At 44.6% G+C, this 16148-nt stretch overlaps 1 protein-coding gene across 1 annotated transcript in view; it reads left to right on the top strand.

Moving 5' to 3' along the window:
* The window catches only part of CUNH11orf49 (chromosome unknown C11orf49 homolog), a 75310-nt gene extending 59226 nt beyond the window's left edge, over positions 1-16084 (top strand). Inside the window, 6 exon segments of the mRNA XM_035902960.1 lie at positions 671-755; positions 6207-6292; positions 8857-9052; positions 10558-10667; positions 13882-13945; positions 14478-16084. Of these exon segments, the coding sequence (XP_035758853.1) occupies positions 671-755; positions 6207-6292; positions 8857-9052; positions 10558-10667; positions 13882-13945; positions 14478-14658 (722 nt within the window). The 3' untranslated portion in view covers positions 14659-16084.
* Positions 16085-16148: the final 64 nt, after the last annotated feature.

Below are 16148 nucleotides of genomic sequence, written 5' to 3'. Positions count from 1 at the left end.
AGGCTTTCACAAAGCTGCTCTCTAAAACATGAATCACTTGATTGGTTTTCTTGTGTTTTTTGGATCTTAGTTCTGTGCTTCCTATAATACAGTGACCAGATTTGTACACGTTATTCCAAAAGAGACCATCCAGCTGCCTTACCAAATGCCAAAGTAATAACATCTGTGGTTTATACTCTGTAGCCTTCCATACACAACCCAAAAACCTTGTTTGCCTTTGTTACTGCTGCCAGATGTTCTGTGGATGGTTTTCAGGCGTATTGTGGTGAATGTCACCATGCCAGTGAATTTCAGCAAATTTAAGCAACTTTTGAAATTATTCCTTTTTCCACATGGTTATATTCAAGTCAAACCAAACCGTGTTCTCACTTGAAACTGCCCTGTTTTGGTTACCTCTCTTTCACACTGAATCACTACCTGTTACCAGTTTCTCTGTAGGAGTCTCTTTAATAGGATTCCGCTTTATCAGGCCTCTTTCTGATTGTCTTTGCTGGAAACTCCATCTAAAGAGCCCAGTTTTGAGGGTCTAGGGAGCAGTTATATTGTCATTAGTACTCAGTCTACTTGAATGGAGAGTAGACTGGAATATGAGGGTTTTTTTCTAGAGAGGAAGGAAGGGGAGGGAACAGCCTGTAAAAGAATTACAATGTTCTCACCTCTTTTCCTGCAGATTTGCTGACAGCACAGGAATACCACTGCCTGCTGCAGCTGCTCTGCCCTGACTTCCCAATGGAGCTCACTCAGAAAGCAGCAAGGTGAGTCCTCATTCTCTCTTTTAAGGAGAGGCCAGTCCTACATACGTGGATTTAGGAACTAGTCTGTAGGTAAAGGTATGGACAGGGACCTTCAGGTCTTAGGATTTTGGGACAAAGAGATAGCATGTTTTGAGGTTAACATGAGGGTTTTTCTAGTAATGAGAAAGAGCGTATACTTAAGGTATACAGGGACCGAAGTATCAGTGTGGAATATTTCTGCTGGCTCTAAGTTTAGAAGATGAGTTGCATATAAAAGAATTTTTAGCCAATGTGTTTTAACTGACATGATTTTAAACTCTATTTTAAATAATGTTTACCACTTTTAAAATGTGTTCCTCCCCTGCCCTAGCTTCCTAGGGTTGATCATGTTTAAAAAGTACTAACCTCTGAAGGATTGCCAGTGTTTTAAAGTATGTTAGCTAAGAACATGGTAGCTAATCTGTTTGAAATTTTATTTTAATCTAGACAAGGCCTAAAGCAGGTAGATGGCTCAGGGCACTGATAATGTGATAGGGAATTTTTTACTGATGGTGCTTGCTGGTTCCAGTCCAGCCCAGGTAGTTGATTATTAACTATCAGATAGTGAAAATGTAATAAGATATATGCATGTGTTGGGGTGGTGGGTCAGTTCAGATCTCAGTAGGAGTGTGCGTGCATGCACACATACATAATCACAGCAAGGTTACTGAATAAATGCAGAAGGGGCATGGAAATGTAACTTTTTTTTCATGGATGTAGGTATGACATTTGGAAACAGGATCCAAGCACATGATCGGGATATTAGCTGCTGCAAGTTGTTCATGGCCTAAATAATGAAAAGGTCCTCATTTTCTATTTGTTATTCTGTCATCTTTCTTCAGCATCAGTGTCCCATGAAAATTATATTAAGAAAGGATAGTGAAAAAGGGAAGCGTTACCCATCTGCTAGTGCTTCCACTTGGCTCATTCTCTGGATTCTTCCCCAGCTCCTATGTGCTGCTATTTGAATTGAAGTGCAGTTAAAGCTCTGTTGGTTCAATTAAAACGAAAAGTTGAGCACCACTTTTCCCTCTAGCTCATCAGTGGGCCTTTGGGGCTCCACAAAGTACAGTTGCATGGCCTCCAATGCCAGACTAAGAAAGAATGCTAACCCTGTAGCAGGGATATATCTGCTGCTTCCTTTCATGGAGGTACAAAAGCACCAGTCCCATGCGCTGGTGTGTATTTCATAGGGTTCCAGCTGAGCTGAGCAGGAATTTGTGATGGTGCATGAAAGGAGACTTCAGCATATCTACACATGTTATGATGTTTGTGTCAAGGAATTTAATCCACAAGGCTGTTGTAAACTAGAGGCCCCATTCAGGGGCCTGCTGCGCTGCCGTGCGTGTGCCGTAGAGACAGACAAGCAGGCTTTGGGAGCAGGTGTTGGAGAGAAATGAGATCTGTCAGAGGCACCCAGGCTCAGGTGGGGATGACCTCACTCCTACTTTTGGCTGGCTAGAGATTTACTTACACATTGCTATTATTCTGTTACAAGCTAATCTAGTTGAACAATGTTAACAAAACTTGTTGTATTTCTAAACTGTCTCTTTCCTTCCAACTGTTGCTTGTTCTCTTGTCCTTTTTCTGGCCTACTCTTCCCATTGTCCTCCTTGGTCTTTGCCAGTTAGAAAGGTGAACTCTGCAGGCTGTCTTCTGGCACCAGCTGATTGACTCCTTGCAAAGCATGAACATCATGTGCAAATCTACTGACATTGTTCCTCCTTCAGTCTGCACACCCCCAACCGTTTTCCTGCTAATTTGCTTGGGAAAGGAATTAAATAAAGTAGCGGCGGGAGCAGCCACAGCGTTCACTGATACAGCCAGGACCTGCGTAATTATTGGTGCTCTTGGGAGGAGAGCAGTCGTAGTTGTAGTCTCAGTGCTGCATGACTGAGATGATCTCACAGCACGGTGCGCTTCACTCATGCAGGAGCTGTTGCTATGCACTGATAACAAACACTGGGAGTAAGATCAGGAAATGTCAGAGCAGAAGAACACAGGCTACAACAATATAGGTTTTATTAGCATTACACCAGAGAGTTCCATTTTTCTGTTCCTGGTGCCACACAAATGCAGAAGTCATACCCAAAAAAGAACCAAGCTATCTGTGTCTGTGAGATTTCTTGGATGTTTTTTTTCTTCAAAGGGCTATAACCATTAGCAGATTGAAGATTTTAATCTACAGAGATACCTTTGATCTTCAGAGACACCTTTTAGCTTTCTGAATCTTGGAATTGCAGAAGGACAGAAAATGAAGGGATTTTTCTGGTTTGATGCCGTGATTTCAAGATCTGTACCTCAGCACTGACTTTTCTTTTGTAACAGAAATACAAGGAACTTGCTCCCCACATTTGAATAGTGGGAGCTGAGTAGTTCACAGCTCCTGTGGTGTTTTATGTGGTATGGGAGCTTATGTTGCGCTGATCAGTTCTAAATGGTGGTAGGGCTTGCAAGTCTGTACCCCTGTTGTTAAAAGATTGCCTGAGAGTGCAGATCTTGCCCCTTTTGTGTGTTCTGCTTATTTTTGCCTCCATGTATCAGTAAACAAACCAAGTCCCTGAAGACTCATTTGAGCCAGCCTGACAGTAAGACAGATTGTGTCAGTTAGCCTTTAATGGTAGCAGAGAACAGGAAAAGTCCTTTCAACTTGGCCTGGTCTAGAGTTTGTCGTGGGGACATCCTGTCTAGTCTGGGTTTCTGAGATTTTAGCCACAATCGGTAGAGCATAAAGTTCCCCCACTGGCACAGTAGCAAGGCTTTCCTGCCAGCCAAACCCACTTGAACCCTGAAAGACCACTACACCCTTTACCAGAGTCCCTCAAGTGTAGGCATCTTTCCTCAGTCCTTTCCAAAGTTTCTCCTTGATTTTCATTATTCATTAAGTGCTGACTACTAACTTTGTAAGTAAGTCTGTGCCCTTGAGGGCTTAAAGTCTAATTTGGACAAGAACGAATTAATAAAGAATCACTTGAATTATCAGCTACCTGATGAACTCTTTTGAGTGGCAGTTCAGACTTTCAGATTTTGTCCTCAATTTTGGTCCTGCTGTCTGGGTTACAGTCCATGGCTAGGATTTTCTCCTTGCCAGATATTTCAGGGAAGAGGTGCAGATATGTTGCATATGATGCTCTCCCAGCTTCCCTGACTGCTCAGTCAGCTGGCTGTGGGGGGATATAGCCAGCTGCAGTCAATCTCCTTGTAAATAATTGTATTGGATTTAAAGACTTCTCAACATTTCCGGAGTGCAGACTCCTGGGCCAAGTGGAGTCAGTAACCCAGCACCAAAGTGCACCTGCTTCTATTTAGATGCTCCTCCGTCACATATGTGCTGTACAGTCTTCCTTAGAGGCTCCTTGCTGTCTTTAACAGCAAGAAATGCCCAACAAATTCTCAGACCTCTGCCTACTTCCTCATGCTCTCTCTAAGAAAGAGACTGGGACTTGATGCTGCAGAGCACAGCCATTGACCACAGCTTTAGATTTAACAAGTGAAATGAGTTGATTGTCATGAGGGTGATGTAATATTGTCTCTCTGGATAATACATACATAAAAAACCTTCTCCACTGTTGTTCTCTTGCATCTCCAGGATGGAGAAATGCTCTGACAAAAACTTTGGAGCTTGTGCTTTGAGGGTATCTGTAAGACAGACCATCATTTCAAAGGAGGGAGTGCAGCTCATCAGCGATGTGGCCCATCACAGTTACAGTGCTTAAATAGTGGTTGGAAATGCCAGTGGCTGAGCAGTATTGCCTGAGAGATGAAGATGCTCTGCCTGCCAGCTTCAAAGCCATTTCCTTGATGTGGCCATTGACAATCTCAGTAACATGCTTATTAGTGAGAATTAAGAACTGAAGCTGCTGCTTCTTTAGACAGAAGGAGGAGGAGGCTTCTGGAACATAATAAATAAATCAGAAGCACTTTGACATCTTCAAAGGGTTTTGTTTTAAATACTGGTTTTTCTCCTGGGGACCCTCTTAGCCCCAGTCTTTCTTCTTTGAGATAATTAATTCAAGCTGTTCTGCATGTTTGATTTTGCCACAGTGAAGAGAACTGGTCTGAGTGGCAGGGAAGACTTGCAAGATCCTGTAACTCTTCTAGGTTAGCCTCCCACACAGCTCCCTGGGGTCTTTTACATGAGACAGAACAGTGTTTCCCCAGCAGTGTGTATGGACTGTATGAGTTGGTCCATGGATTGCATTTGGCCTCATGTTCAAAAGGGCCCTACTAGATGACCCGTACTTTGGCTGTAATGAACCGGTAATCCTTCTCATATGACAAGATATGCCAGATACTGACTGTACAGGGTCAGTAGACCTGCAGACAGTTGAAAAGAAGTACCAACTACCTTTCTTTAGCATCATCTGATTACTCTGTTTTTTCCCATCAAAGTGGTTTCCTTCTGTTTTCCAGTCTGAGCTGTCATTGATCAGCCCAAGTTTGATTTTTCCCCACTTCAGAGACTGACCTTTTCATCCTTACATAGTGGCAGTGACCAGAGCATTGTTTTTGTTTTCATGTTTATGAATGTCTTTGCCCTAACTTACTTCTGAAATCCAGAGTTTTTTCATGAAAGGAGGATTTGGACTTTGCTATGACTTATACTTCATCTTTGTGGCTTGTGGCTGATATTTTCCTTATTCATGAATTATGCTTCAAAATAGGGATGCATGGAGCTCCCTACATGCACCTGGGACTTAGCAGAGAGAAAGAAGACATTGTCCCTGGCCCAAGAAATCTTCAGTTTCCATGAAATTTGACCTGATAGTCAAATGATAGACCTGATACATATGAAAAGAGACCGATTCATTCATCGGGAAGGGAGGATAGGATGTTCACAGTTTGTAATTAGAAAGCTGATTCTTGGTGCAATGTTATTTCCTCTGTAGTCAAGTGGAGTTTGTTTGGGTATAGACTGGGAATTAATAACTGTTGTTATCCTTATGAATCTGAAAATTTTTATGAACTCTGGTATACAGAGGAACAGCATAAGTCTCGTTCTGCTTACACCAGTTTAATACTTGTGTAACTGTCTTGTCTGTAGCACAGTTACTCTTTATATAGCCATGTGAACCAGCCTTGCAGTTTTTATGCCAGTGTTCATTCCATCGTATCCACCAGGCTTTGAATGCTTGACATCCATGTCACACTGCTCTGTTCACACTGTAGCTGAAGTGTGTGAGAGCGTTGACATTCAGGATCTTGCCCTCACTGCAGGTTCTTAAGCTCCCTTCATTTTACATTAGGGTGTCTACATCCATGCAGCAGTGGGTGTTCCTATTCCTCTCTCCTAACCTCTTATAATGGGCCAAGCCACTAGCAATCTTTGGTTGCACATAGCTCCCTAGCTGCGCTTTCTCTAGATCTGGGGTTCCTGGTTACAGACTTTAGTTCTTTTGTAGATGCTAAACTGTTTCTCTCATCTTATCCTAGGATTGTGCTGATGGATGATGCTATGGATTGCCTGATGTCTTTTTCTGATTTCCTCTTTGCTTTCCAAATCCAGTTCTACTACTCAGGTAAATGCTGGGAAGCAGCTGACTTCGCCCACTAGTACAGCATTACAACTTTACAGCTTCCCAATCCCTGCACTTTTTTGAAACTTGTAAGGATACGGTATTTCACAGAAAATATATAGATAATGGAATCTACTGACAAAAGGCATCGCTGATGCCAAGAAATTAGGAGGCTTCATAAGGAGGTTCCAAATTTTTGTGAACAACAAAGATACCTGCAACTGTTAGGGCTTATGCATGTGTATGTCTTAGCCTTGAGACATACATTTCCAGCTTTATCTAGAGTATGTTAGCACCTAACAACTGACTTTTACTAGGATCATTTTTTTTTCCTTTCCTTAACATAGCATTTCTGCCCTATTGGTCCATGCTGGAGACAGGGTAAGAAAAGCCCACTAGCCAGTGCCTTGAAAGGAAAAGGAACTGGACAAATGGACACAATTCTTGCCCCTAATACTCGCCCAACTATGAGCTGGTTTCAGCTCAAAGAGTTTCTGAACTGGGTATGGTTTCCATGGATTTAGGAACCCTCAGTGGACTCCTCTCCCAAGAACTTCTCCGGCCTCCCCTTGAAATCACATAAACCTGTAACCTCCACAACACCTTTTGGCAAGGAGCTGCCACAGGTCTGCCACCTGTCCCATGAAGAACCGCCTCTCTTGTTTGATTTGAGAGACCCTAGTCTCTCAAACGGAGACTAACCCTAGTAAGGGAAAGTGAACAGTTGATCCCCATCTACCTTCTTCATATTGTTGGTCATTTATCATACTCTACCCCTCTCCCCCGGGTTGAGTTTTAACTAGATGGGGTACTACTTTTAAAATTCTTGACAGAAAAATAATTATAATTAGTAATAAAATAATATTATTTTGTGTGGGTGTGTATCTTTAGATATGCTCACCCACACGTATACATCTGTAAAAATCCCCAGGTAGTTTTAAACTAAAGTTCAGGAGACAAGGAGGAGAAACTTGGATGAGTGTTCAGGTGCTTGTTCTCTATAGGGAGACTGCTTTAAAATACATAGGCCTGTTTGTCCTAGCCCCCCTACAGTGTGGTTGAGGAAAGGGAATCTCAGGGAGCGGCTTAAGTGCGCAAAAAGAGGGAAGCATTTCCTTTATCAAAGTTAGATAACGCTCCCAAGCACTGGGGAATGCTGGGGTGCCACTTACTCATCTCCCAGCACAGAGCACTTTCTAAAGGCAACATAAGCACATGGATTTCTGTCCACTCACGTTTAAATAGCTCCCTCTTATGGACGTAGCTCATAATTGGCCTTGACCAGGCAAAAGGGGCCGGGTTTTGGATACTGGGAGACACTGGCTAGAAGCTGTGGGGAGCATAGTCTGTGGTCAGAGAGTAGACTTGGGTGGCCTGCTGATCTGATCCAACCTGTCAGTTCCCATCTTTCTAGCAGTTAAGAATCAGCTGATATCCCTAATACAAAAATCTCTTTTTCTCAGTACTTCTCTCGATGTGGTTTTCCTGTAACTCCCCTGTGCATATTGCAACGTTATTCATGACAATTCATCAAATAAAAATGGTTAAAAATTATGATTTTGGGTTGGGCAGAACCAGGCTTGTAATGCCTTTAGCTGGGTACAGAAAATGTGTTTGGAAAGTTTTTCTCTGACACAACAAATACTTCCACTGAGCTGCAGAACCTCAGCACAGCCTCAGGGCCTGCTGATGTCCTGCCTTTCCTCTCCACCCACCTCACGCACAGCATTACACTTCCATTAACTTGGGACTTAAATGCCACTGGAGTCCTCACAAGCCCACCCTTGTGTACACACACTCAAACATCCCATCCCTGTCTTGTTCACCCAGGCACAATGCACACGCACAGCCTGTCATACGCTCTCCCACCAACCCACACACATGCAAACCACTCCAAATGGAATCTAGATTTGTAAACTGCTGACCACATCCATAAACAAACTTGTTTAAAATTAGACTCTTGCAGTAAACAGTGGGTAGCATGAGGATCCTGGGGGGAGGCTTTTTGCCAACTCTAGCCCTGACCTGCCCTGGCCCTTCCTCTAGATCCCGTGTTATATTTACTTTGGAGCAGCACAGAGACAAGCTGGGATATAGCCTCGAGCCCTGACTAACTTGCTCCCTTTGCAGTTCCATATAGTTTGTTCCCAACTTGGATGAGTTCTTAGTGGTGAGAGGTGAAGGAAGACTTTTAGACTTTGCAAACTAGTTTTGTGTTCAACATTAGCTTTTACTCTTTGCTGTTTTCTCCATGTCCTAGCTAGCCTCTGTTCCCTTGGAAAGAATCTCGTTCAATGGAGTGAGTGGCCTTTCATAATCATCCCAGAGTGTGTGCCTCTCATAATCACCCTGACAGGAAGAAGCCAGCAACTTATATGGAAATGGTTGTTTCTGCTTGCATAATATCTGATCTGAATATGCAGGATACGGTAGTGTTGTGCTTATTTCCTGGTGGCGCTATGTACAACACCAAACAGGGAACAACAGTTTAATCTCAGGTCTGGTAGGTCAGGAGGATGCTTTGCTAGTTATAGCCCTGAGTTTTAAGTCACCTTCTGTTTTTTCAGAGTTCCTGGAAAGTGTGGCTGCTATTTATCAAGATTTACTGGCTGGTAAGAATCCAAATACTGTGATTGTGCCAACATCATCCTCTGGGCAACATCGCCAGCGCCAACTCCCAAATGACTGCAGCCCACTCGATGGGGTAGAGGCATCTCTCTTCTACCAGTGCCTAGAGTCCTTGTGTGACAGATCAAAATACAGGTATAAATGGAGTCCAAAACAGATTTGAAGCCTGTGTCTCTGGATACCCTTTGTAAGGTTAATGCTGTGAAGAAATACAGGACCTGAAGAAGCTGTAACTCCCGAATAGATCTCACTGGAGAAGTATGAAGGGAGAGATCAGAGCTGAACTGCTTTAACCGAAGGAGAGAAACAATTTCACGGACCTAAGAAACATAGGGTTTGAGATGATTCTTGAAGTAATGGATTGATTTGGGTCTCTGCTTTCCTTCTCACTTCTGCATTGACACTTTCATCATCAAGGAGAGGTCCATCTACCATCATTAATAATTAGAGGAGATAAACAAGTGCAGTTGTATTCTTGGGTGTTGAAGCATGGGAAAGGCACACCAGGGTGGATGGAGTTTGAAGCCTTAGTACCTAGACAAGGTCACACTGCTAGTCTGTACCCAAGCCTGTGATGGAGCTGGTTGGACCTTATTGTATAGCTTTGACAGACACTTTCTTCATAGTTTCTTGCAGGTAGTGAGCACATGCCCGGCTAGAAGGTCATGGGCTAGATCCACTAAAAGACTCAGGACAGAAATTCCACCTGATTCCCACTTTAGGTGCCTGAATCTAAATTTGTGATCCACAAAATTACTGCTGAACTGCTGTCTAGTACTATAGACAGCTAAGCATGGAAATGCCAAGCTGTTTTGTTCTTTTAAATAACAAAAGTTCTACATACCCTGTATGTCCTGAGAGCTTCAGATGGGAAGGGTACTGTGAGCCCATCTGGTAGGTCATGCTCTGCACAGCACTGTGAGGGCAGTCATTCCCAGCCTTTCAGCTCAGCGCTCAGCCAGGCCTTGGTAACCACCTTTGCCTGAGGGATCACCAGACCACATCCACATCTCCCAGGGGTGCCACTACACCAAGGACTGTTCAACACTTCCTCTTTATGGGGCAGTTTTATTTTACATAAATCCTCTGAAGAGTATTAGGCAAGAGCAAGAATCACTATGATGATATTGCTTAGAAGTCAGGGCCGGGGTTAAGGTGAGATTAGAAGAAGGGGACAGGTCAGTTTAGGCCCTACCTAAAAATTGGTTTCAACACATATTTAGGCTATCATTGGAGAGGTTTTCCTGCCCCTTGGATGACTATCACTGATAAAAGGGTGATAACAACAAAACAACCCTCATGAAAGTTTATTTCCCAGCTGATTTTTGAAAGAATATGCTAAGAGCTGGGATGTGTGTGCTTCTGAGTGAATCTAGGTTTTTCTCCCTGTCCTTGGAATGGAGACAGGTAAGACTGCTCCTAGGGATGTATCCCAGCTCAAACATCTTGCTTAGTAAATGAGGAGCAGATCCAATGCTAAATAAGCAAGCTGGTGGCTATTTGTTTTTAACTGAGTCAGGGCAACTTGACAGTGTTAGAACAGATAAAAGGATTTATTTCTCCATTTTGAGCTGGGTCTTAGAAAAAAAAATTATGATAATTTAAAAGACAAGATGACCCTTTTGTTTTTCTTTTCCTAGCTGTCCACCTTCTGCTCTTGTGAAGGAAATGTTGAGTAGTGCACAGAGACTGACTTTCTATGGATTCCTTATGGCACTTGCAAAGGATCAGGGGATCAACAGAGCCCTAGGTAAGACTCCTGTAAGTGGTGCAGCTCGAGATTTTCAGTCATTCTGCATTTCTGTGGAATTTCCTCTGTAATTATGCCCCAGATTTTACACTGTCAGGAAGAGAGTGAGGGAAAGTTTTTCATCTTTTTGTGATGGATTAAACTTTAAAAACATAACACTGTACCTTACTGTCTGCTTGAAGCTGTGGAGCTTCTTCAAGGATAAAATTAGATGTGAAATGCTGCCCTAAGAAAGCGATGTTTTACCTCTTCAATCACTGATAATTTTAGCACAACTTGTCGTTTTAACATGTTTGGCTATAAAGGTTGGGCAGAGGTGGTCAGGAGACAAGTAAGGTGGCTGACTGCTGTCGACAGTACTGATCTGAAGTCCCATCCTACCTTTTAGCCCTACATTCTCCCATAGATTTTAAGTGACTGCTCTTGTCTACAAGAAAAGGAGGCACACCTGATGGGAAAAGCTCTGCTGCCTCCTTGGTTCAAAGACTCAAAGCCCAGTCTTCCCCACCTCTTCCCCATCTTCCCTCAAGGCAGAGTGATCTCACTAATATATCTATGGCCTGCTGAAAATCTGGTGGTATCATAAAACACAAACTGCCGCAAAATTCTGTGCCAGACTGCTGTGGGAACCAGAGGGATTACCAAGCAGCATCTCACTGCTTGTTTCCATGTTGTGCTGGTCAATATTGTTCCAGAGCAAGGAAGCAAAGTGTTGCATTGGCAAAAGACAGTACATAATCCATACATAATTCAGACTTGCAATTCCATAATACCTCCACATGCCTTTCTTGTGCTCTTCCTCTTGCAAAGGGGAATAGAAATGGCTTTTTGTGTTTGACAAGGCTGTATTCAGGAGGTAAGTTTAAATGTGGGGAAGGCCAAACACTCATTTTCATTCATCTCCACTCAGCAAATCATCTGGCCACTAAGGGTAGGCTTTCTCTGTCTTTGGGTAGGTATCATCTTCCTCTACTTCTAGATGCAAGTATCTGCCCGTCCCTGTATTACAAAGACAAACCTCAGTGAAAAGGTGTAGCTTGCCTGAGGGCTTGTTCTTTTGCACAGGTGTGTATCATAGCAGAGTAGAAGTGTCTTCTCCCTGGCAGAGCCCCTTCTTACAGCAAACCCTTTAAGCTGATAATGCTCCTCTGGGGCAGGGCTGCTTACCCAGGAACATGAAGATTATGTATCAAAGGCACATGAATACAGTCCTGCAATTCCCCTCTGCAAACAGGCTTGGGAAGCAGTGTATTCACTGGGGAAGGTGATGCCTGGATTGCACCAAGCAAAATCTTTTTTTTCCTTTGCCCTATAAAATCCACTTCTAGTCGAGTGCAAAGAAAACAGATGAGCAGAAAAAAAAAAACCCTGCCCACAGCTTCCATTGTACCATCTACAAAGCGTGTGGGTTTTCGTTTCCATTAATGTGGGCCCGTCCCCTGGCCCTCTGCCAGCCTCCTGCTGAGGCCTCTTACAGAGGAGGGGCAGCAGCCACAAGTCTGACAGGTGCTAGCATCTTGGCAAGGAAAGGAGAATTCTTTTCCTGGTGTCTTTTAATCTCTCCTGAAGGGTGATTTCAATAGTCTTTGGTCTGTAGGGGATCACAAGCTCCCCAAAGCCCTTCAGCAAGGGCAGTTTCAGGCAAGGGAGCTTTCTGTCAGGATGCCTGCCTTCTCTCTGGTCTCACAAAGCCAGTACCCTGCCTTGAGGAACAAGGGTAGGGATTAGAGCCACTTGTTCAGGCTGGGGCAGTGCTGGTGAGTTTTTCAGGCAGACTGGAATCCATAGCCTAACTCCAGTGTCAATGTTGATTTGTGAATCCTTAAAGTGTTGTTTATTGACTCTCCTGAGTAATTCTTGTGCCCTAGAGACCTCACTGTGCATTCTGCAAATGCAGAAACAAGTTAAGCTTTAGCTGCTTATTCTTTTAATTGAGCCCATGAAAGAGAGCAGGCTGGGGAACTTCACTGGACCTCCTGACGCTCTGTGTTGCAGTGCCAGGCTTTCCTGTTTATTTGCAGGAGGGGAAGACCAGAACAGGAAGAAGCGGGGGAGTCAGTTCTGGTCTAATCTGGTTGTAATTTTTAGACACTCATTGCTATGTTTTTTTATGACTGCGGCCAGCATGCCTGTGTGAGGCAGGTGGCTCTCCAGCCCCTCTTTCAAGACCAAGGTGCCAGGGACAGAAACCAGATTTGTGTCCCCACAGGGCAACACAAAGGCCCTTCCCAAAGGTACTGAGTGTAGCACCCAGGTCTCCTGAAAAACAAGAGTATTCCTCACTTGGTAATTTGTATTTTCCCTGGTGTGCAGTGGCACTATCCAGGCTGTAGTAGGCAATTGCTGTCATCTCTGTGCTGGCTGATCACACCCTCCCTCCCATGATCCCTGTACAAGGTGGAGTTTGTTACAGAATTGGGAAGGAGGGGTTTCCTAAGAGCCCCATCTTCCTTTTTGGGCTCTTCCTGAGGTGCCTTTCAGAGAATGGCAAGGATGATCAACCAGCTCCTCCAATCCTGAACTTATGCTGAGAGAGGGTACCTCATTACTGGCCCAGCCTTTCACTCTTTCACCCAGACAGCAAGCAACACTAGAGCACAGTCCATCCACACTTACTCCTGTAGACTTCATGTGCACCAGTCAGGCCTGACTTTCCTGAATTGCAAGGAAAGCAATAGTCTTCTATCTGTGGAGTGTTTTGATCCTCAAGCTCAGTGCACCACAAGAAAGGCAGGTGGCACAGAAGTATACATCTCCCTGGGTGGTATAGTGCACGCTTCAGGCCGTAGCACAGACAACATATTTATTGCTCTGATAGGATCTGGGACTGGTGACTATATAGAGCAATTAGCAGAGGCCCGAAGCTGACAGTCTGTCATCTCTCTGACAGTCAGTACTCAGTAGTTTTGTATAGTGAATGGAAACTGCCAATCCTTATGGCTCTTCAAGTTCTCTGAGAGGTGAGACTACTGAGTGTCTCCCATTTAGTCTGAGGTCAGCTACAGCCTGTGTTAAGGACACAGAATATGGATCATCATTCTTTATCTGTCCATGATCTTCAACATTCAGTGTCCATTTCTATAATTAATAGGTTTAAGGAAGAGTCTTCTCTGCCTTGCGGGACAGATTTTGGATGTTGCTATGGCTTGAGCGCTTTTTATGAATGAATAGCCTAACTCTGCTCTGATACTTTTCTTTGTGGTTTTTTTTTCAGGGGCTTTGCCAGATAAAGGAGACTTGTTTCTGGACCCTGCCATGGATCAGGAACTTGAGAAATTGTAAGTGGAGTTGTCTAAAGTAGGAGGTGAAGCAGCAGATTAAAGGTAGCATGCTAAGGAAGACTTTACTAAAGTACTGTCCGTATTCCTGTGTTCTGCTATAAAACAATAGGGGAGCTAACAGAGCAGCTTGAGCAGAGGAGGGCCTCTTTCTTTGGGGTGCCTGGTGCAGCTAACATAATCCTTAGAAAAAGATTCAGAAATAGAGGGGAAGAGAGTGCCTCAAAGAGGGACCTAGAGGAAGGAAGCAACAGTCTCTAATGAACAACGAAATTTTGTTTGGATGGTGAAAACTAGGAGTATTGGAGGACACAGGCTCAGCCCAGAAGAAATATCTGTTCAAACAGGAAGAAAGTCATGCACTGAGTGTGGTAGGTGCTAGTGCAAGGTGTTCCCCCTCTGCGCCACAAACAACTTTCCATCCCTGTACTAGTTGTGAGTAAGGCCTCCTCCCAGCTTCACTCCAAAACTGCTATGGTAAAGGTTGGAGATGACAAGTTAGGCTGCCTAGCATTTGTCTTTTCTCTTGCAGGGTAGCTCAGGTTTCAAGTCTTTCCGTCTCCGGTCCCACCAGCTCCAGCGGGGACACAGCTCATTTGCCTGTCCGTAACTCACCCAGGATTAACCCTCCCTGGAAACCTCTACACCATCGACGAAAAATGGATGCTGAGAGTGAAGGCTCCAATGAAGAGACAGACTCCTCTGAAAATTGAAGGTTGTGAGGGTGGGCACCCTTCCCATCTTGGGTTTCTCCAGAACCCACTGGAGGAACAGCACCTCCTCCCAGAGCATCTGCTCTGATGGTGGGTTCTGTCCACATCACCAGTGTGTGTGCACGGCTGTGCCAGTCCCCATTGCCAGGTCCACCTGTCTCTTCCCAGAAGAACTCTGCGGTTTTTTTCTAGCTCCAGATTCATGCAGGCATAGCTCCTGTGCAGAAGCTATTTATTTCCAGCTGCGGAATTATGCCACCCTCTGCTGGCAGGCAAGACGAACCAGCAAATGCTAGCTCTGCCTCCACTTGGGAAGAGCTGGGTATTCTCTCACCGGGGCTCTCCCTCACACTTCAGCAGGTGCTGGAGCAGTGGGAGTGCTAGTGCAGGCCACTTGCCAGTGTCTTGTTGTGTAACTGTGTTCAGACTTGGCCTAGACAATAGAGTGGTTAAATTGCCAGCAGCGGCTCTGCACTCATGCTCCATTATAATTATTCCCAGTAAAGCTGCACCTGCATATGATGAAAGGTAGAGAAATTCCTGGAGTTCCTAGAAAAGAAGGGCTTAGGTATTGCTATGCCACTTGTCTCTGCTTCCTCCTCCATGTGTCCAAGACTTGCCAAAGCAAATATAGCAAGTAAGCGAGACTGCAGTAAGTACTGCATGGTGCTGCCTGGCTCCTGTGCTGTACTGAGGTCCCTCCTGTGAGGCCTTCCGCTGCCTCCAAGAGCTAGGTCATTTGGAAAAGCAAGCTTCAGAGGGGTTGGAGGAGAGAGGAAAAAGTCTTTAAATGCCTTGGCCACAGGTGCTGTGGCTTGCAAACATACAGAGCATCTGCTGGAGTTGGGTAGGCAGAAGCACTAGGGGAGAAGGAAGCAGTTAGTTACAAATGAGTCCCTGGTATTTTTTTTTTCGTAAATACTGGCATTGTTGTAGCATCATAGTGTAGCCCATACAACTACAAAAAGTAGCAGTGTTGCATTGTGTTAACGGTAATTAACTCAGCAGTTTGGCCTCCACAGTCCTGAACACTTTGTCTAGCCCAGCTCCTGTGCCTCAGCTTGCATAGACTAATTATTTCCTGGGGAACTTTAGTTTCTCTTGATTCTTTGGGAGCCTCCTTGCGCCTCCTGTTCATAGAAAGCTGCAGCGTGGGCCAAGGGCTGGTAACTCAAAGCTTATAGCAGCCCTAAGCTGAATGGATTCAACACATGCTGGAGCTATTTTAAGACTAATCCTGTAACTACTCCAAAGGCTGTACCACAGCTCTACCTGTGGAGGTAGTGGGGAGGGGTTATTTATTTATTGTAAGTTATTTTATTTATTAACATGCTCTCTAACTGCGCTTTCTCTCCCAACCATCAGCGAGTGACTGCGACAGCCCGGCAATAAAGCACGCTGCCTAAGGCCACTGCTGCGTCTGGGCTCTTCTGGGCTGCCTCGGCTTCTCCGCGGGGGGCAAGGCCCCGGGGGAGCGGCCCCGGCACCCA

Source organism: Egretta garzetta, unplaced genomic scaffold (assembly GCF_000687185.1).
Source record: "Egretta garzetta isolate BGI_Z169 unplaced genomic scaffold, ASM68718v1 scaffold329, whole genome shotgun sequence".
In the NCBI taxonomy this organism is placed as follows: domain Eukaryota; kingdom Metazoa; phylum Chordata; class Aves; order Pelecaniformes; family Ardeidae; genus Egretta; species Egretta garzetta.
Note: the sequence above shows the minus strand (reverse complement) of the source record. Positions and strands in the feature narration are given on the sequence as shown.